Raw genomic sequence first — 22,640 nt, forward strand, 5'->3', positions numbered from 1 at the left:
AGACGGTTTTGCTGTCGAAGGATCTTGTTATGCCGTCTCTGTTGTAGATGCAGCACATGTTGTTGTATTGATAGTGACAATGTTCTTTAAAAAGCCAATTCATCTTAAATGTATCAGTACTTTAAAACATACCTCAAAGCCTCAAAAAGAAGTTGTCTTTGAACTTAACCTGCAACTCTATTGTACCCAACCGGAATGGTTTGCTACACAATGAAATATAATAGAATGTATTTATTTAGTTTATCACAATGACTCGTATTGAGAGACTTGTTGGTTAGTTGTAACGGTTTCAAATTATTGTACTTGCTGTGAGATATTTTACTGTTGATTGTTTTTCTACAGGTACACTCTTGCACTCTTGTGGGGAGTTTCATGTTGTTCAATTGTAACTTGTTTAACTGCATGCTCTTATGGTTCTTCCCTTTGGCACTTATTTGGTTTTCCACAATGTATGCTTCATGTTTTGGCTGCTCGCAATGTTTGGGGCTATCTCGTTGTAATGATCAGTGACCTATGCTCTTTTGTAAAGCTCTCTCTTGGAAGTCGCTTTGGATAAAGCGTCTGCTAAATGCATAAATGTAAATGTAATGTATTTAGCGAGAAAACAAAAACTTTAAAGGGTGTATGGACAATTAGGTCTGATCTTGCTTTGATTGCTTTTACAGTATTCTGAACTGTGGCTTTGGTTTCTGTCCTTCAGAAACCTCGTATAGCAGGCAGCCCAGCCGCAGTAACTAAGTACGTTTTTAGGGAGGTGTCATTCACGTCGGCAGAAAGGGCGTAGGTTTGCATAGGGTCGATAGGGACTAGTCACGACCAAGTTTGGGAAAGACACAATTGTCCCCACCAATATTTAGGGGGCAGGCAGGCAGGCAGTGTCCCTACCAAAGCTGAGACCAAACCTACGCCCTTGGTCGGCAGATTCTGCTCAGGCATGGCGTTGAGTTGGCTGACCACAGGTCCCAGCTAGCATTGTTAATAATCTGCACCTTGCTTCTTAGACGTCAGTCCTCTGACAGCTCCCCGTAAGGCAGATCACTCAAAGTTAACCCTCCCACCACCTTGCTAGTTCACGCAAATACAGAACTGACACCAATTACCTGGCTCAAACCCACCTCCCTTTACGACATCCACAGACCCACTTAAACCTCTGGCTTTTGATAGGTAAGCCTTTGTTATTTCGGTCTTTCTTAAGGGAGCCATGTCACATGTCTCAACAGTGTCTCACGTCAAATCCAGTCTTGACCGTGTCAGAGAGGAACACTTCTTTCTTTATTAGGGTGACTAGGAAAACGTCGCAATTTGAGAATCCGTGAACACAACGGGATACATTTTTGACACTGTGTGACACTTGGAGACTGGTGACAGGATTCTGTAGACATGATCTTACATGGAGTAATAAATGTAGTCTAGTGAAACCAAACAGGTGGTCGCTCCTCAGGTTGCTACTAGACATATCGAACCACAGTTGGAGTTGAGTTTGAGGGAAAACCTCTTGGGAAATGGCGATATCCATATTGTGTGCCTATTAGTATGGTTTCAGAATTGAAACTCCACTGCAATCCTTTTCTTTGCACACGGCAAGATCCATATTTTATTTTTGTATTGTTGTACAAAAGAATAAGGAGAGAATCATGATACAGATGAACATCTATAATTACATAACTGCATTCTTAGATGTTTGCAACTCCATGTGACAGCTAGCAGATGGGAAGTCAGATCTCCACTAAACTGCACTTGACACACTCTGGTGAATAAGGCACACTATAGCTTTAAAGCCAGGTCTTAAAGCCAGTTCTCATCACAATCTAAGAACACAACGCCAATCAGATTAAGGCTTTATTGTAGTGGCCCTTTCTGACTCCTACAGTATCACAAGTGTGCCGGCAATTCCAGATGAAATACACATGTCCTCATGCAGGTCAGGAACCCAGTTGGTGGCAGTTAGCTGTGTCAGCTGCCCACCTCGAGTGAATGGGTTAAGATCTCATGGCAACCTTGCCACGACCTGTCTATGCTGTGAAGGATCGTTTGTGTGTCAACAGGCATGTCAATACTTCCTCCTGTTGACTTTGCTGCAGTAATCCCAGACACGCCGTCATTTCTCCAGCCAGTAATCACTTCGCGCCACAGGAGATTTTCCAAGATTATAAAGAAGTGAAGTTTACAAGGTACTAAACTGTCGTTCACCTTTTGAAATGATTTGAAAATAACCCTGTGGTTCAGCATCTTGAAGTGGGGGGAAAACAATGTAAGACTGCATATTCTATCCACTCGGTTTCAGTGCTCACAAGTCAAACAAGAACACAGCTCTTTGAAAACCCAACTTGACCAGTTCAGTGTAGCATCTTTAATTGTTATTTCGTATCCATTAATAATACTTCCCTTGGTGTTATCAAGTTACCTGCTGAAAACAACGGTGAATCATACCTCACATCAAACAGCCTGCGGTTCATGGAGAGCCGACTTCACTGCGACGCCCCTCTAATAAGCACAAGGACATGGCTTGATGTATGAAGCGCTGTCATGACCGCAGACGAGCTATTTTGAAAGACACCTCTCTCTCGGAAGGCCATCCATTTAGTTTAGTCACACGTCAACAGGCAACATGCATAATTGCAGATCCAAGCACATTGCTCCATGCCACCAATGTCATCTGGGCCTCATTAAAGAAACATGGGACCCAATTGAGGCGGAAAAAAGTCACGTCGTACAGCGCTATATAATAAAACTCAACACAGAGTGTACGCACTCTGTTCAAACTGTCAACATGCCATTTACATGTACATGGAGGTGGGGTGTGTGTGTGTCTGGGGTGGTGGGGGGAGGATTTGGGGGGGGGTGGGGGGGGGCAGGTCTGATAGCTAAAACCATAGGCCATTTTTCATTAAAGGTGATTGGATTTGCAGCATACTGTGGCGTGATATAAATCAAACGTCTGGTTGCTCGATGGCAGCTGAAGGACAATCAACACTGATTCAAGTGACATTGCTGCCGTTTGCTGAACTGGGAGTACGACTGAACCTGCACAGCAGTGTGCAGTCGGCTTTACTCAACAGGACCGACCAAAGAATCCTAAAGGTTATCACCCCGAAATAAAGGCATGTTGCAGTTTGTCAGTGTCAGAGATGAAGGATGAGTGCACGCAATCCAAAGTAAAAAAAAAAAAGTGGCATTGGCGATTGGCATTCATAAACCCAGGAAAGCTCAGTTTACTCTAAATATCCTATGAGATAATGTTGCTTGTAAGGGATGAGATTCAGGAAAAACAAACAAACTGTACCAATAATGCCAAACTAAGTGTAGAAATTGGGTCTAAAATGGAGATAAGTAGGAGCAATTACAGGATTTTGAAGATATATGGAGATATGTAAAGCTTGTTGTAAGGTTGGATAGAGCTAACAGACTACAGTCCATAAACCAGATGAATAACCCTTGTTATGAATAGGGCGCTAAGGCCCAGCATGACGCAGTGACGTCTTGATGATTCAGGCCACTGAATAGCACTTTTGGGGGTGGATTAAGTAGCATGAAACATGTTGGAATGGAAAGAGAAACATCATGATGATGTTTCCGTTCCAGCTGGCTATAAATAACTTTGGTTGCTGGTCCTATTTCTCCCAATGCTTTGTTTCGTGGTTTTTCATTCCCTGAACTGTTATAAACTAATGTCTTCTTTCCTGGCTGGGTACCTTGTTGTATTCAGCATCAGGGGACTAATCTCATTACATCACAACATTGCTGAAAATCCCACTGGCAGGCACACATTGGCCGGATTACATTTATTAGTGCACGTGGTCTCCACTTTTACCATATATTCTAGAGCTATTTGTGAGTTTGACAAAGTCACATCTTGTAGCTGTTTGGTAAATTTAAAAAGGTTCTACTCTTATTTTAAGAATAGTAGGTAACAACACATTTTTCAATGGATTCAATGCTGAGCAAAGCCAGTCAGTAATGAGATAATGCAGTTGTAGCCAGGCACAGATTGATAAATCAATATTAGTATTGATCATGTTCAGTTATGGTCAGTTTAGACTTTGATGTTACAGTACTGTAATCCAAGACCTTACCTGCCTCTTATATGATATCAACGTTTTCTGTTGGACCATTCTGAGCTTTGTACAACAGCTTCTACAACAAAACCAGCTGGCTCCATAACTAACAGTCTTTTTTGTCTGTAAAAAAAAGAATTCCACGACATGAGGTCTGTGTCCACACATAGACGTGCTGTGTGTGCCCGTGGGTGTGCAAGAGGTATTCGACTTAGTGGCTGTCACCGTGTCTCTATCTATGCTCAAGGTGGACTCTGAGAGTGTGTGTGTGAGTGTTTTATTGGGCTATCGGTGTATTTCTTCCTCTTATTGATTTGCTGGCTATGTTGCAGTAGGATTCACCAATCAGCCTCACGCATCCTTGAGAGCAGAGCTGGTGGTATTTGAGTGGTGTCAGAAGCATGTTCTCCCTTGCAGCTGCTTTGCCTCTGAGGTTTTTCCAATTCAGGCCAGTGAAGATTTTGGAGGTAGGTCACCTCCACCATAATCACTGTAATGAGGTCTGTTCGTTCACGTTTCACCGCAGGAGTTATTGAGGACTTTCACAATCCGTCTGATAGGCCCGGCGTGAACTCCACAGCTATTATCATGCTCGTTACAACGTCCATCAAAACGCAAGCACAGCACACTAGTGTACTTAATTAACTGTACAATATGATGTCCTTTCCCTCGTCAAAACCGACCGTGACCTCGCTGATGCCCGTGGTGGAAAACGACGGATGATTTCCACGGTGGAATAGTTCATCGCTGCTCCGCTTTCACTGCGAAGGCTCAGGGCTTGATGGAGATGCAGTCTAGAGCACGCTGGTTCCTGTGAGCCGCCTCAGAACCCTGCCGCCATGTGTGGGTGAACCGGTTGACGACGCTGACAGAGCTGCCGGCGATGGTGTTGATGCTGTCACGTTGCCGACAGCTACTGCGAAGCACAACCCACAATCCCCCTGGGCTTCCGGGGGTTAGCGGGTTGACCCATGAACGTATGCTAAGCTGGAGGGGAGGAAGAATCATTAATATTCATGTTGACACCCAAGCTCGCAAACGGAAACCTGGCTTTTGCTGCAGTAACCAAGTAACCAAGGGCAACGCCTCCTCCTGCATCATGGTTGACCGGTTCTGGGTCCACAAACCCCCCAACTCGTGCTCAAGGGCCTTGTTACACACACACACCCGCCGCCCCCACATGTACACACACACTCATCAAAAGCACACATGTATGCACACGTTCTGAACAAAATTCAAAGCATGTTTTTTTCCATTGTTAACTGTCTTTTTAAAACCTCCTCAGTGCTCTGGAATTATGTCCCGGTTGTTTGCGCTTTCAATCGTGCGTACAGTAAAGGGTACATCCTCTCTATTACATTAGACATAATTTAAAAAATGATGATGATTTGCTGATTTTTCATTTTTGGTGTGAATGACAGTTGGCCATTCGTTAAGGAAACTATTTAATAGCAGTCTCATTCATTTTAGCATTTTTATTCCCTTGTGTATTCCTCCCCTGGGATAGGTCTCTTCTCTGTGTGTCGTTCTGACACATGGCGCTCACCAAATGCTCAATCACAGGCCGACCCTTGACCCCAATCACCGAGCAGCGAACCCTACAGCCAGCCTTTTCAGAGCAAAGGATAAGTTACAAAGTAGTAATCCCCTCTTCCCATCTGACAATCTACAAATACCCTAATCAAATTAGAAACTGATTCATCCCACCCAGTTCCTTTAGATCCAGGCAACTTTCCTTCAAATCTAGATGAAAGCAGAGTCGCTACGTGGTGTGAAAACAAATTCAGAGCGAGTGGTCGGTCTGGAATTTCAGTAGACGTAACAAGGATAGAGCAACCAATGTTTTATATAGTATCACCTCACATAATCCCATCAACATAGAAGAAAAGTGTCAGTCACAATGTCCCGAGATGGGCTATATATATTATTCATCAGGGCATCTTTTATTAATGAGCAGCTGACAAGAAGCGCACAGTGTTATCGATTCCCCCCAGAACATATTTACTGTGCTAATAAGTCTTTTGCCGTGAACCCTCGCTCCAAAGACTGATGATCCAAGGCACCAGTATGCAGGGGGTGAAAGCCTAAAAAAGTTTGCAATAGGCCCAATATTTCTACTGGGACCTCAGATAACCTTGGTTGTGTTATAGATAATGATTATGCCTTGTAATTGGGGTCTCTAACAAAATGACTTCTAAAAGAGATTCCCCCCCCCCCCCCGCCCCCCTCAGACATATGCGAGCCTGTCAGAGCATTAATGTGGGCCTCTTCTCTACGGTGGGTAATTGCCAAGTCAGACAGAGAATGACCTGTGACCAATCACCTCAGCATCTGTAGGCTCTCCAACTGCTGTTCGGTCGGCAGACAAGAGGCTGGACAATACCCACGACAGACTGGTCCTTTATGGGTCCAAACAGAGTGTAGGGGGGGGGGGAGGACAGAGGGTTCAGTCTGTGAAAAGAGGCATTTTGTTGGTCATCAGTCATCGGTCAGAGCTCCTCCACAGTGTACAACAAGGGTCTCCATCTTTGTAAACACAGGAAATGAACAGGGTTGACAAGAGGCTGGGGTCAACCTGCCTCTTGACCCAGATAGAGAGGGGCCGTTCCCGGGCCAAGCACAGAGAACTTGTAATGGGCCAGTCTGACTTGTTTAGCTGTCACTTAAACAGTTTGGGATCCTAATGGGACTCCCGAGATCATTTGTGTGTGTTTTGTTTAGTTTATTGGCTGTACTGTACTGTAAACACATTTTTCCCTTTGCCCGTGCCTCTCTAAAGCAAAGCTTGTCTTACTCTGTAGCTGTTTTTGCCACCAGTAGTGTTTTTAGTCGAATTAACCATGACATTTCTAGGATATTGGTTTCCCACCAGGCAAACCCTTGTCCAACACTTCTAAATACCGCTGTTTTCTTCTTCTTTTTTGAGAAGCCAGATCCTCTCCAAATATACAGGTGAGCTCCCAAATGTTCAGGCTTCCAACGGTTTTATGAATTGATTTGCCCAGCTAGCGGTCCTCACAATCAAACACACGTTTGCTGATGTTAGGCTTATGAGCAACAGGCCCTCGTCCCCTCACAGGGCTAACTCAGTGACCACACAGTCGAGGACTCCTTCCGCCCCTGTTCAGAAAGATGATGAGGGAGTCAATGACGGATTTCGTGTTGTTTACAATCCCGATAAACGCTTTACTGTTGCTAGACAATGTTGGTAATCGTTCTTCCTCTTGACACCTACCTCTGCTTTTCTCAGGGTGTGTCATATTTCCCTTACCGCTTACCCTTCCCATCACCCCCCAACCACAGTTTCCACTGAGCCACTACTGAAACGACTCTGTCTGGCCATGAAGCCAAATACAGAATAAGCATGGTAATTGAAAAATCAATGTAGCATGTTGGTTTGAAACCAGACGCGGGCATAAAACCGCATATTTTTCACTCTGGCCAGAGGCGGAGATCTTACCCGATGATGCATGAAAGACATGATAGACATGTCCTCGGTGTGGAAGACAAAGGACAGAATGAGGAACATTTACATAACTAATCAGTATTACCGTTGTTCTTTTGTGAGAAAGTAAGATTTTGTTGTTTCTTTTTTACAGCTTTGTGTTGTGCCACCGCTTCGGCTAAGTGGTGAAAGTAGACTTAAAATAGCAAAAACCGGCTGTATGTTCTCAAGAAAACTTTCTGTGGATGTAAGTTTGCACAAGGCAAGGACAAAGTAATTAGGTACAATGAAAGTTTCCAATAAGAGTCTGAAATGGAGTATAATCACGTTGAAAGCAATACTGTAAGGTAAACACCCGCTACATTAACAGTATGCAATTTCCACAGCTTGCTTAGTATGCCAGTTTGCTCTGATGAGCTCTAATCTAAACCAACACATGAAGCAGAAGCACAAAGTCAGAGATGCAGCGTAATGAAACATCTGTGAGGTAAAATGTTGTCATTTTCCTCAACGTATGCAAAACCTTAGGAGGGAACTGACTTTACAGCAAGACTGAGAAAACTTTTTAGAAATGGCTGCAAGACACCATAACTAATGTCCAGTTTAGAATTGACAAATGGGAATTTGAAACTTAAATGAAATGAAGAACAATGATCTAACTGATCGGCTTCATGTAGCTTTCTTTATTCGCTATTGTCCTTGGTATCCTTGATCAACATCAACAATAGTCCCTTGTAAATTGTTCATTACTATATAAAGAAATTCATTAGTGCTCAATAAAGACCAACAATGATTTAGCATGGAGCCTCTTAGGCTATAACACAAAAATCATCTCAAATGCTGTATATCGACTGGCTTTTACTATGTGTGTGGGAAATGTTAGTCAATATAACCTAAGCAACATTGATTGGAGGTCCTTCTTTGATGGGGAAGGTTGAGTATTGAACATGTATTATAGGGTCTTAGCAATCTCTGGAGGGACTAAGCCATGAGCATGGCTTCCAATGTTTGTTTTTTGTGGTTGTTGATAAATATACCTCTCCTCTTATATGATATGACCCTAATGCTTTATCAGCTGAATGGTACTTCAAAGAATATGAGACCAATGACTTTGTCCTCCTCTGTCACTTCTAGTCCGCCTTATGAATCGAATTATGTAGGATGACTGAAAGATTTGAGGGATGGAAACTTAATCCCTGAGGGTGATCAAGTGTTTATATATTTCTTTAAACATTTACTGGGATCATGTTTATTTAAATGTTTTTTTTTCTTGATGGACACGGCAGTCATTTTGGACGCATCATTTGTCAGTATTTCCCTGAAGATGAGAGAAGTGTACAGCTGTGAAGACAGTTTGTTTGGAATGGATGTGGAGCATGCACTGGAGGGGTCCCACTTCCACTTGAATTCACTGAAAGCATGCGCCCTGAAAAGCACAAAGAATTGTTTTTGCTGTTATATTCAATGTTGTCTATTGCGTAGTTATGTCACCCATTCCGCTGTACCCCTGCTAAGTGCCCATCATTTGAGGTAAGGATTTGCATCTCCTGATCAATGAAAGGCACACATTGTCTTAAATCCTTGTCTGAAACTGAAATTCAAGGAGAGCTGTCTGACTGTTAAGTATTACGCCAAAGTTTTTTTTTGTATTGATTGTTGTTTACATTTAAATTTAAATGTAGTCATTTAGCAGAGGCTTTTATCCAAAGCGACTTACAAGAGAGAGCTTTACAAAAAGTGCATAGGTCAATGATCATAAACAATGAGCTAACCCCAAAAACATTGCGGGTAGCCAAAACATGAAGCATACATTGTGAAAAGTAAATAAGTGCCAATGAGTGGAACCAGAAGAGCATGTAGTTAAACAAATTTCAACTAAACAACATGATCCTCGAAAGTGCTACAGTGTACCTGGAGGAAAGCAAGCAACAATAATATAATTCACTGCGAGTACAAGCAGTTAAATCAGTTACACTAACCAACAAGTGCAGCAAGTCCCTCAATAAGTGTAATTGTGTTCCTGGAGGAAATAAACTAACATATGATCCAACAACTCTTAAGTACCGTTGTACTCCCAGAACAAGTGCGTCTTTAGCCTTTTCTTTTTGCTTTCTGAATGAAATTACAGCTGTACCAAAAAATGAACAATCCTACAGTAAATATTAATAATGGTTGTTTAAGATGTCTATATTCGAACAATATTATTCACGCGTACAGCGGGATATCGATTTAGGCTCCCATGGTTGTTCGAGTAATTGTTGCTCGAGAAATTTGGCCATTTTAAGATGGATTTGGCATGTTTCGTGCTTTGCTAAGCTGCTTTGTGACAGTGCTGGGGCTGCAGTGAAACCTGGTGACTGTGACAGACAGTTCCAAGACCTTGTCTGTAAGCACCTCATAATTGTCATCCCATGGGCTGCCTATAATTCTTACTGTCAAATATAAAAGGTCCTTTATAATGATTCCCAGACCCCTGGTTATTGGGGTTAAAACCGATGTAAAACGGCTTTACTACTGTATTCCCTCAACGCTACACGCAAAGCCCTGGAACACCAGCATCCCAGAATCCTTTGTGTGGCCCTGTGTGTGCCTCAAGGGAGGAAGGTGTCAGTGTTGGCTCCCGGAGCGTTCTGACAAGCACAGAATGAGATGCCCCGTAGATTTAATCTCTCCTCTAGTATTTTTTTTCCCTCTCTTTTCATCTACCCCCTTTTTGTCACTGTCCCCAGTAAATGATCCAGAAACCGGCCCTGAACGCACCAGTCGTCGGAGCATTGTCCCTGGTTTGTCAGTCAGGTAATTAATATGTATGTGGGGGCCTTTGTAATTTCCTGCCGTTTGTTTCCTGATGATGGGCATAAATCAAGCTGAGGATTGAAGCCCAGCTCGAGCCTGCTGTCTATTATTCCTCTTTGATAAGGACACATGCTAATTTCTCAACCCTCTCTCCCAGTCAGTGATGGAGATAGATTATTGGGTTGGGATGTCTCTTCCTGCAGACGTTGTGCACCTCATATTCACGTGTGTTGCCGTGGTTTCTTGTCACAAGTGGAGACGATGAACGGTTCTATTATGGCCCGGGCTGCTGTAAGTAGATGCCATCCCCCCCAAGAGACGGAGGGCATGCATGTTGTTCATTTCTGTTCGCCTGTCTCGGGTAAATGGACAGACCGATGCGGTTCAGCACTTGTCGTATTAATTCTGTCGACATTAACTTGAGACTGCTAAAGATACTATTATATTATTCATCTTATGTTATATTTTGAATATTGTGTAGCTTTTTCTATTGAGACAAAGTGTCTTTATTTGAAAATGTGCCCATCATGAGTCAAATGACCTCATGGATGCACTATGTTAGGATGAGATATTCACCCATGGCAGTGCCACATCGAGGGTTTTATCCGTGAAGTTATGAAGCATTTGCTGTCTACCTTTTACTGTCGTGCTGAATAATAATACCAAATGCAGGCTATTAGTAATTCAAAACACAAATTATTGTAGTCATATCGCCGCTCACAGGGTTGTTTTGCTGCAAATAAGTAATTATTCTACATACAATATAAACATACTACAGCTAGCAAGCTGTAATCAAAGTGATGTTTTGGAGAACTTATCAAAGTATTTGTCACAGCGTGATGAAGTTTAGTCGGCTGCTGTCGCTGTTGTTCAAGAATTGCTTAGTGATCCTCAAATCTTTTGTCTGAGAAACCAATTATAAAGATACACTTTTTCTGCGGGGGGATATCGATTTTTCATTGGCGATCAGTCAATTTCCACCCAAAATATAGAAAAGGTAAGCGGTGAAAAAACACAAAGCAACCGAAAATAAAACGCAGATGAATTGGTCTGTGTGGAGAATGGACCAAGCTAATATAAGCGTATTGACGTTTGTTGTCTGTGGATTGCAAGCTTTGATGTTTCCACGCCAGTTAGGTCACGAATGAGACTCATTGTCTGAACGGAGCCACCTCCTGATCCCGTGTCCTGCTGGGGTGACTTTCTTTCACCAGACCGTTTTTGAAACGGGGGGAGGGCGAGGTTGTTTTGGGACCATATGCCTATAACCCGTGACTTATACCTCGTCCCCTCCCCTGCACCCCCCCCCTCCCCTCGCGTCAGGGGCGGCCAGTGTGGGACAGCTGGTGTTGGGGAGGGCCGGCCAGATGGGGACCGCTCCAACCTGAGCCCCTTGCAGTCTCACGGGGGCAGTTACTCAGCCCGACTCCGCTGATTGCCCTAATCAGCTGGGAGTAGAACCAAACATGACTCATACCACATCATTACTGTATGTCCAAGGACGACTCTGAACAGATACATGGAAAATGAATAGTCTACTTCATGATACTGAACTTAGCATTAATCTTGTATTTCCTCCATTATATGCTAACTACGTCCAAAAAATACTACAAAACAATAAAATAAGAACTCATTCATAACAGTAACGCAATACCTGTATATATACCTGCCATATTCTTCGACAGTGTAAGATATCTAAATTGAATAAAGCTAGCCGAGTAGAAACACTTTATTCGTATTCACAGAGAAGAGCCCAGTGGATATTGTCGAGGCACAGAGAAGCAGGCCGAGGTAAAAGGGGTAATTTCATAAAACTAACACAAATCAGGGTTGTGGCATGGTTATCACACAGTAATCTTCAAACATGGCCACCGCTGCCAAAATCCAGGATGGCAGGCTGCCATGAGGCTCCCTGCTACCCACCATGCCTTCCCTGAAAGACAGGACAGACTAAGGGGAAGACTGTTGGCCAGGGGCCAATTCTGTTTCCGTGCTCTTCCCCTGAGGAGAAGCAAGCACGGGGAAGATGTGTGGTAAATATATTTGTTTGTATACATCCCTGCCCTATATATATAGAGAGAGAGTGATAGATAAAGAGAGAGAGAGAGAGAGAGAGAGAGAGAGAGGGAGAGAGAGAAAGAGAGAGAGGAGCAGCTCTGCAGTTTTACACCAACATGCACAGTGTAATCCTTCATATCGCCCAACTTCGCTCCCCTCTCAAAACATCTCGCTCCTTTATCCACACCGACCCACCCTAATTAAGCCTAATGAAGCCCCCCGTCCTATCCCAAACCTTAACTCCTTACCAGTTTTTACCTCTTCACCCAGATCCTAAGCCCTCTGGCCTACTCCGATTCACCAAGGGGCTCCAACGAGCCAGATGATCTCACCCCAGTCTTGCTCATGGTGGAAGGGGGGGGGGGGGCAGAGGGGGTATTTATGTGTGACCACCTGAACAACCCCCCCCCCCCCCTTCCCCCCTTTAACAGAGGGGGATTTTTGAACACAAAGCCCTGGTGCTTTTCCGGGCCATACGGCGTGCCTGTCGGCCATTCTTGTCATAACACCCCCCCCCCCCCCTACACACACACACACACAAAAACTGTTACTTAGAGACAGAGGAGGACAGAGGAAGGTGGAGGCTACAGTGTAATCCACCCAGCAGGAACGCTGCTGCAGGAGAATAGACCTGGACCCATGCAGGCTCCTGCCCTAAACCATGGTGTTGGGCCTCAGGCCAAGGCCACAGCCCCAGGGTCAGAGGTCGCCCTGACTGTGCCTCTTTAATGATGCTTAGCGTAATGCTGTGGACCAGATGCTACCTTCTTCAAAGGCTGCCTGCCCGCCCGCCAGCCTGCAGGGAAGGGAGGCCCACGGGCCGCGTGGCGGGGAGGGGAAAGACTGGCGCACGTGGGCATGGACTCAAAGAAACAGCATGGGGGCACTAAGCCACTACGCAGGCCTCTCTCCAGGTAGCAGGGCCACTATGCAGGCCTCTCTCCAGGTAGGAGGGACACTATGCAGGCCTCTCTCCAGGTAGGAGGGCCACTACGCAGGCCTCTTGACAGGTCCTAGGATATAGGACAGTGCCGAGACAGACCAGCAGCTGTTGTCCTCGGATCAGACGGGGACGCATTGAGAACAGTTTCCTGTCCCCTCCAGAGTAGAAATTAAACCCATAAGAGGATATTCTATACTTTCCTCCTGCACTAAACCCCTTCTGCTCTTTTAGAAAGGGAACAACACTTAGTGCCTCAAAGTTGCTCTTATGTAATTGTTCCAATTAGCTCTTTTTCCCCCCCCCACTTGCTCTACATCCGAATTTGTTCCCTTTTTTCAAGTCAAGTCAAGTTGGTTGTTTTTTGCGTCATCATCACCAATAACATTCGGAGCAGCTTTACTTTATCCTGTGAGGATGCAAACACCTGATTTTGACATTATTCAGAACACATCCTGAACGTAAAACGGTATATTTTATAAAAAACATCAGTTTCAGACTTCGGACATACGTAAGAATATTACGTAAATAAGCATAGGCATTATATACACATATCTTTTACACTGCAGAATGTTTGTTAAATAGACATTCATCTCAATGGATCCCCATTATCAATAAAGCATGCATTTTGAACAAATATTTACAAGACAAATGAATATATTAGATGAAGATATGTCCTGTCATTCCCGGTGAGTGCAGTAAGGAAAGGGAGGCCTGCAGACAGATTGCAGCTGATCAGATACCTGATGGTGACAGCAGCGTGGGAAAAGAGCCAAGGCATTTTTAGACTTCACCAGATGCCGTTAAACATGTTAGAGGTAAACAAGTGCACACGGCTGGCGCACGTCCTGGTGCTCTCCCATCTTAGACTGTTGAGGGGGTTGGCTGGAGAGGCATGCACGTCTCTATTACTGGATTAAGTCAAGAAAAGCTTAAGGAAAAGGAACTTTCCACCCAGTAGGCCGCTTCTGAATGAGGAGATAAGGGGAGAATGTTCCTTTTTTAGTCAGAGTCTATTGACAGGAGATTAGGAGGAATATTGCAAAAATAGATTGCAGGCGGACAGATGCACTCTGGCATCGACAATGTGTGCGAGGGGTTGCAGAGGAACAGGAGCTGAAGGGAGAGAGAGCTGTGGAAGAGATCAGGGCCGAGTCCGATAGAATCGGCCAGCAGGTGGACCACAAGGACACCTGAAAGAGAGAGAGAAATAGAGAGGAAGTAATTAAAAAGTGTGTGTGTGTGTGGCGTGGCGTGTGCGGGCGTGTCAGAGACAGAGATAGCTGGTCAGAAGAGAGAAAGTCAGAGGGAGTCGGCGATGGGGGGGGGGGGGGGGGGGTCGAATGTGAGTGAGCTTTCAGAGATGAAGTTGTCAAGATAACGCTAAGACTGAAGGAAAGGCAGAGGAGGGCGGTTGAAGGGGAATCGATAGCGGCACGGGGAGACCGTCCACCACGCTCGGATGAGACACTGCAGTGAAGAGATATCAGCCACGAGATGATATCTCACACTGCAGATGTAAAAAAAAGCACTGGATTACAGAAGGCACTGTGATCAGCCAAGTCAGAGCTGAGGGCTCTGAAGTCTCTTTGGGGATCAGTTAAAGGCTAGACTACACCATGACTCTTCATTTATATCATCCAGCGTTATATCATCCGCCATGAATCGATGGAGTCGTAAATGCAAGGGTTCAAAGGGATTCCACCTCATGCCTAGTCCGTTTGAAATATTTCAAAGACGCGTATCAAAGTTTAACAGTTTTGTTTTGTGTATCTCGGTCGAAATCACAATTTTCACCATTAAAAACGGCCTATGATATCTCTAGGATTGCATAGTGTTCTGAATATCTCAAGCTAGGTTTTGGGTGATGTAAATGAGCTTTTCAAAGAGAATCCCGTTTCAAACAATGCCTGTTGAAAACCTTTGATAGAGTCATAATTGAACTTATGGTGAGTGGGGTGCGGAGTGGTTGAAAGCCTCTTTATTGACTCGACGGTGAGCCAATAGCCTAGGGTTAGCTGTACCCTTTTAATAAATCATGCCCTTCTACTGTTGCAATTTTTCATGAATACATTCGAAACAGTCGCAAGTATTTCAAGTGAGAGCATCGCCGACTGAATGATTTAATCATACTCTCTCCCCCTGCCACTCCCTAGACACGGAGCCAATGCTTATTTATTTGTTTATTCGGATCATTAGCTTTTACTCTCCTGACTTGTTGGACGGTTATCTTAGGGCAAAATCGAAATAAGAAATTCCTCCAGAAATAGTTTTTCCGTGCTCTCAAAGTGTGGCAAGTTTTGCGTCATAAAATCTCCAGAATCAGTCTCAGGAGCAATAGTCTCTACCTCTATACTCTTGCACATATTTTTGAAACGGCGGGGTGCCACGAGGATAACTCGACATTCAAGGTATAATATAGATGAAGGAAATCTTCTCCGTTTGTAATGTTACATTGTAATAAATAGATCCCGTCTCTCCTCACGGAGGGAGGTTCGAGGTTCGTGTACGAAAAGTGCCCATATTTATGAAGTTACAGGATTGCAATCTTGGAAGCTGCGGCTTTAATGTCCAAGCAGTCGACGACAGCGTCGCGCACAGTGCACCGCAGTAGTCGTGGCTGTGGTTTGGAGCTCTGACAGTCCCGGCAGAAACAGTAGCTGAAGGTGTTGTCTCCACTATCGGCTGGGGTACTGTGTGTTATTTCCCAGTGTCTGAAGGAGTCTTGCTCTCTGTCTGCGGCAGGGCTGTCAGTGGCAGCGCTGTTTGGTATGCAGACCCCCCCTCCCCCCTCCCTCCCCCTCCCGTCCCCCTTCTCTGTCAGCTCATCGCTTTTTTTTTTAAGGCCCCCGCCTCCCACAACCACCACCACCACTTCCTCCTCCCCCCTGTCGCCCAAGGCGAGGGAAGTGGGGAGTTAGACAGGTTTTTTCAATTACACTGCACTCTCTCTCGTGATGGCATGGGCGGACCATCAGAAGAGGCTGATGCCTCCTCTCCCCACCTCCTCTCCCCACCCACCCACTCACCCCCACCACCCCTCTCCCTTTCTGTGTCTTATCTGTGAGAGCCACCCCAACTCCACACCCGGTCCTGGGTCTTTGTTCCAGTTGTAATATTTCAAAGACGTCCGCAGACGAACACGACCCCGCAGTCTGGGAGGTAAAGCCGGAGAGAAACACCATAAAGCAGGAGAGAAACACCATAAAGCAGGAGAGAAACACCAAAGCATTCGTTGAAATTCTCATCAACAGACGAAGGGAATTTCAGACTTCATAGCGTTGATAAACTGGAAAGCCTTTTTTCCGTATAGCTTGTGTTGTACTAAGTGATAAAGTGCAAACACTTGGGCATGACAGAGATGTGCGTATTGAGCTAGAGCTACCTTCCTTTTCTGCTGGTACTCACATTAGCATTAGAATCATCCAGAACCTTCAGGACATTTCTTGTTTTCCAAGCAGAACACAGAATGGAGCTGAAATATCCATACTTTAGAGGAGTGAAAACATAAAAGGCGGCCCTTTAAAGTTTATGTTTTTGATTGAAACTATATCCCAGCGTCGTGTTCTGCTGACAGGGCAAACACAAAGGCAGAATGGGGAAACATGTCCAGGTATGGCTGCCAAAGTATAAATATGGATGAACTGTAGCGCTGGAATGCATGCTGAAACAAAGCAGACATGCAAGAGAGCAGTGTGGCAGACGGACTTCAAATAGCCCCTTCCCTAACCGGCTAGATTCGGTATCTACTGCAATTCAGATGCAATCATCAATACACTCACTCCAAATTATTCAAGAAATTCTCTTGTTGCTTTCATTTAGCAATTTCTCATCCACCTTCAACCTTGGGAACGTGTTTGTTTTGAAATGTGGAAATTCATCTGTTTGGATTTTGCGGTTTAATAGCTTTCAAGAAGATGAGAGTTGCTGGGTGGCTTTTTAAACAGTAGCGTTGTCAAAAAGCTAAACGTGCGATAGCGCGAGGCCCTTGAAGATAGGTCAGTAGGTCAATACTAATGGACCTTTATTCTGAACAGTAGGGACGTACTCTTAGCTCTCAGGATACTTAACCACAAATCATCTTTCTGTCTGACATTACTGGCACCGCATTTGGTATTCTTAAATCCAGCCCTTTACAGTATACAGCAAATTCATTGGTCGACAACTTCACCAATGAATGAACAAGAAGGGACGGCGCACGCCCCCATGAAAAGCGTGAAAAGCGTGAAGGGGTAGCGGCGGTGTCCGTAACGGCCCGGGCCGCAGATCGCGGCGTCGGGTTTTCCCTTCCTTCCTCTTGTCTCCCAGACTAAACCCTCCCTTTCCCCCCCTTCCTCCCTCCCTCCTCCAGGCGCCGAGTCATCGCAGGCTTTCGTGGAGCTCAGCTTCGCCCAGGAGCCCCAGGACACGGTGACGGTCCGGGGCGGAGTCCTGCAGCTGGACTGCCAGGCCCAGTCGGACCAGGGCACCCCGCTCATCAGCTGGAAGAAGGACGGCGTCCTGCTTAGCACACTGGTGGACGAGAGGAGGCAAGAGATGGCCAACGGGTCCCTGCTGGTCCAGAATGTTCTCCACTCACGTCACCATCGGCCGGACGAGGGCTCCTACCAGTGTCTCGCCACGCTGGAGGGTCTTGGGGCCATCATCAGCAGGACGGCCAAGGTCACCGTGTCTGGTAAGCGCTCTTTAGACACCTGCCTGTGTGGAGATATACCTGGACGATTTCTTCAAGGAGAGCTTGAGGCTCTTGTTATCAATGTGCTGCTGCTAAAATCTCTATATATTTCTATATCTCTAATTGTTTATCAGACCCTTGGTTTAGTACCGGACGGACTTATTTTGCTCACATTGATGGAAAAGAGAATTTGATAGGATTGCAAATCGGAGCCTAATCATTGATTTAGTGATCCTTTTAGAAAGGGAGACCCAGACTCACCCAGGAAACTATAAAGGCACTGGTGATTCTGTATAGGCTTCGAATCAGTGTCAAGCGACGTAAGGAAGGTTTGCGAGAGAGCTGTTTCCGAGTCCGCAACAACGCTTTGCCGAAACACAACAGCAACTCCTCGACACTACACACACACACAGGCGACCCGCCGAGCAGCCTTGAGCTCCTCTGATCCCATGTTACACAGGGCTGGAAAGTCTACACAGCGAGGAGGACTATCTCCTCCCCATCTCCTCCTTCTACGAACGGCGGGGGGACTTCAGAATCAGAATCAGAATCAGAATCAGAATGGGATTTATTCGCCATGAAAGTTTGCACAGACAAGGAATTTGCTTTGGCAGGAAGGTGCATACAATACACATATAGGGACCTAAAATTTAAATATGTGGACTATCTATACTAAGGGTACATAAACTAGCAGTACTAAGTGGGATTAGAATCGAATTAAATATACAATAAAATAAAATATAAGTTGTCGTAAATTACAATATAAAAATACAAAAATACAAATATTACAAAAAATACAAATGTACAAGATACAATTTTGTAATGCAGTGCAAAAAGCAGTGTGTTTTAAGCAGGAAGTCATTAGAATCACAGAGGAGGACTCTTGACCCGCGCTAGCGGGAGGCAGAGCAGAGGCACTGGGCCGAGACAAAGCCGCTTAGTTAACCGTCTAATGATGAACAGTGCAGGGGCAAGTGTTGTTTAACTACAACATGCAGGGGTCTAATTACCGGCAATAGAGACCAGGACCGAAGCAGAGCCCTGATGGGCTCTGTTTAATCTGCTATGGATAAGGGGCTTGTCAGGTGTGGAAATCAAGTGGGCTGACAGGGTTGTAAATACAAACGGTATTTCATGCACACTGTAGCTCTGAAAAATCGCGAAAATTCCGTTCGCACGGGTGAAGGACTCATTGAACTCTTCAGCAAAATCTTACCCAGGATGCTTTGAGAGCCGTTTTCGGTTTGCCACGGAAGTCCCAGAAAGCGGTGTCGAGCGGTGGGAGCGGAGAGCCGGCGTCTGCCTTGAAAGGCCTCCAGCATGGAAGGGGTATTGCAAGTTCAGTCACACATGACATACGAGTCCATTCCCCAAACCGCAACTACTCCCTTTCACTTCATGTGTGTGTCCCCGCCACCCGCCACCCCTCCCACATGCATTAAACATAATCAAGATCACTGTAGGACTCGGGGCCCCCCAGCTGTACCCGGGCCTGCCGTAGATCTGCGCGAGCAGACGTGGAGAGGGGGGTACATTTAGATTGCATTCTGCCCGCCCTGCGGGTGTCGAGCCCGGGTCGACCAGAAGGCAACCGAAGCCTTCTCCCTGTGTGTTTAGCCCTGCATCTGGAGATAAACTTCGACCAGCAGGCTTGAACTCGGCAGACTCCCCCTCCTCCAGCCACCCCCTACCCCGATTTCTGGAGTACAAGACCGGACGGGGCGGGGTGTAGGGGGGGGGCATGTGTTCACACTCGACTGATTGGGACTCTGCGGGGGATGTGGCTTCAGCGGCGAGCAGACGGCCGGAGGATTGGCCGATCGGCGGGGCCAGGAAGGGCAGAAGGAGAGAGATGAGTTCCGGGCCTCCTGGACCAAAGGCTAGGACAGACCACGCCGATTTCGTCCGCGTTCCCTCCCAGATGCCGTGTGCGTTGGTCCAGAGAGAAAGGCAACTGTCGGTTAAGAACTCCCTGCCACATGATTTGGGGGAAGCGTCCTCTGACCGCGCCGGAGATATCTGCATGTTATATAGCACGTTTTACCTTCTTAAACTGTTGGGGGAAATTAGGTGTGCCCCCCCGCAACCCCCCTCCCACCAAAAGATTCCCCCCTCTCTCCTGGAGAAACCATGGAAACGGCAGGCAAGCGCAAAGCCCCGACTGAAAGTGACATTGGTGTCTTTAATGTCACGCCAACTGGCAGCCCGAGTCCAGCCATGTTTCTAAACGGATAATCTTGAGTGTAGCATTAATGCCAAATGGAGCCCCTTGGTGAGATTTAAGTGCCAGTCAGACTGATTGGCCATGAAGGCCCCCCCATGCTCTCTCTCAACCCCCCCCCCCCCCAATATGGTGCTCTGGGGCTTGTTGGCAGGCTCCCCTTTGCCTACCGTTCTCCTGCTGGCTGTAAAACTTCTTTCATGTTTCAGCAGCAGGCATACAGTAGGACATCTTCAAGGATGAAAAGAGATTTCCAACGAAATGTCACAAGAGTCCCTTGTAATGCAAATGATTGTGTGCCGTCCTTTGATGCGGGGATATTTATGTGCACAGGCTAAATGTTTGACTTAGGGAAAGTACAGTATACGTAGAGCACAGTGTACTCTGGGGCTTCCCAAGTGATGAATACGGAGTGTGACTGAGTTAGTCATACTAGTGCAGTGCACTCGACTGTGACTAGTTCTTCTAGTTAAACAGACAGAATGTGCGTTCTCTTGTACATTCTCATCAAGTGACAATTTGTTGAATTTTATGTTAGACATAACAAGCTGGCTAATCGGCCTGTTGATGCACTGTAGCTAATGTTAGCCACTATGTGGTAATGGATATAAAGCGAACCCATGCTCTATTGCCTTTTGACGGTGTCTTCATACGACAGGAGGCTATTAGCCTACCTATCCTTGAGACTTTGGACCCCATGTTGACCTCATTTCATGAAGAAATGAAATGTGCGATAGCTACATGGAGCCTGTTGCTCTGTTTGATTCTTGCGAAAGCGCTCCATATGCAGTCGCTATTTGTCCTGCTGAGGCGCTTTCCGCCAACGCTGGTGCACTGGGCTGAGCACTAGGCGACGAACGCTCCTAAAAGTACCAGTATACGTTGAACGCGTTTCTATTTGTTGGTCGCAAACCGCTCACCCTAACAAACTTTGGCGAGGAGACGCACCGCACGTCACCAGACGCATTTCTCAACTTCATCCAAAGCCCCCTTCCTCCAGATAATTGTGACACAGACAGAAAGACAGATTCTTGCTTTGTAGTTGGATTAGATGTGAATGGAGGACAACAAGTGCTCGTGGTCTTCCAGGCGGTCTTGGCTGGGCCTGGCCCTGCCAGGAATACATTACAAGAGTTGCCAGCAGGCCTGTGATTAACTGGCAGAAGATGCGGATGGCAAGTCAGATGGAGAGAGCATAAACATCAGAACTTTCAAGTGACACCCTTACACACACAAGCACTGAACACGAGAAACACAGACCAATGGATAAGGTTTTGGAGAGCCCTGTGTTGATATGCACTCAAAACTAATGAGACTTGTGAGAGGAGTGGCTTGAATCTAGATCCAATTTTGATCTAAAGCTCCTTTTGGAATGGGGCATATTGGACGTGTCAGCTTATATCAAACACTGTTGATAGTCTGTTTTGGAGCCTTTGAGCAATTTAACAACTTCTCTTTCTTGCGACTGAGATTGCTCAGCTCACTCTGACTACTAGAGAATAAACTTCGGAGCATTTTCAGCTCTAACTTGTTTGAAAATAAACGTTCTTACTTTGGTTGACATGTTCAGAAAGCTAACAGGACAAGCGCCTACCTTTTATGAACCAGTACTTATGAATGTTAGGTTCACTCAGAATAAATCAGGCAATTTCCCTTCACAAAGAATTTTTTTGTCCAAGCCAAAAGACTTTGGTACTGATAAGACAAAGTTTCTCCACAGCGGTGAAGGGAGGGGGGGATGGGGAAGTAAGGGGCCGGGGGGGGGGGGGTGAAGGGGAGTTGAGGAAAGAGGTCAGATGTCCGGACGTGGGAGGAGAGCAGAGCAGGGGAGGGAGGGAGGATGGGAAGAGAGACGGAGGAGCCAGAGGGATGAGAGAGGAGAGGAGGATGCCCCCCTCGCAGGGTAATGGCGGTGCCTGGCCTTGACCTCACCTTGGTGGTGTTGGAGGACTGACAAATCCACCCGCGGACAGCCGTGCTCCCATTCGTCAGACGTGCGCGGCCTCAGCGAGGCATGTGAGCACACCAGCGGAGACGAGGCAGAAATGAGATTACAACACATTCTAGAGCAGCTTTCACTTACCCTCTAAAGGCAATCCTGCTGGGTAGAACCAGAGCCATCCGTGAAACCTTTAAATGCACGGCGCTAATGAATGCAAAGTCCTTTTATCTATTGCAATTTTGAGTTTGATGTATGATTCGGACGTAAACCTACTCGCTCGTTGATCAATATTTCCCAGGTCTAATCTCATCAGAGTAAAAAGGGGTCAAGCGATTCCCTCCTCAGTGCTGTGAGAGGAATCGGCATCCCTTGTAGTGCCTTCCTCACTCCTACACCTGCACGCACGCACACTCCTGCACACGCTCCCATACACACACACACACACGCACACGCACAGACGTGCACACCAACACCAGAGACCCCATCCTCCCCATTTGTTGAGCGTTCA

At 45.9% G+C, this 22,640-nt stretch overlaps 1 protein-coding gene across 1 annotated transcript in view; it reads left to right on the plus strand.

The window, feature by feature from the left end:
• The window catches only part of dcc (DCC netrin 1 receptor), a 129,304-nt gene that overhangs the window by 24,254 nt on the left and 82,410 nt on the right, over positions 1 to 22,640 (plus strand). Inside the window, exon 2 of the mRNA XM_067258201.1 lies at positions 17,646 to 17,969. Within this exon, the coding sequence (XP_067114302.1) occupies positions 17,646 to 17,969 (324 nt within the window). The remainder of the gene's footprint in view (positions 1 to 17,645; positions 17,970 to 22,640) is intronic.

This window comes from Osmerus mordax, chromosome 20 (assembly GCF_038355195.1).
Source record: "Osmerus mordax isolate fOsmMor3 chromosome 20, fOsmMor3.pri, whole genome shotgun sequence".
Classification (NCBI taxonomy): Eukaryota; Metazoa; Chordata; class Actinopteri; order Osmeriformes; family Osmeridae; genus Osmerus; species Osmerus mordax.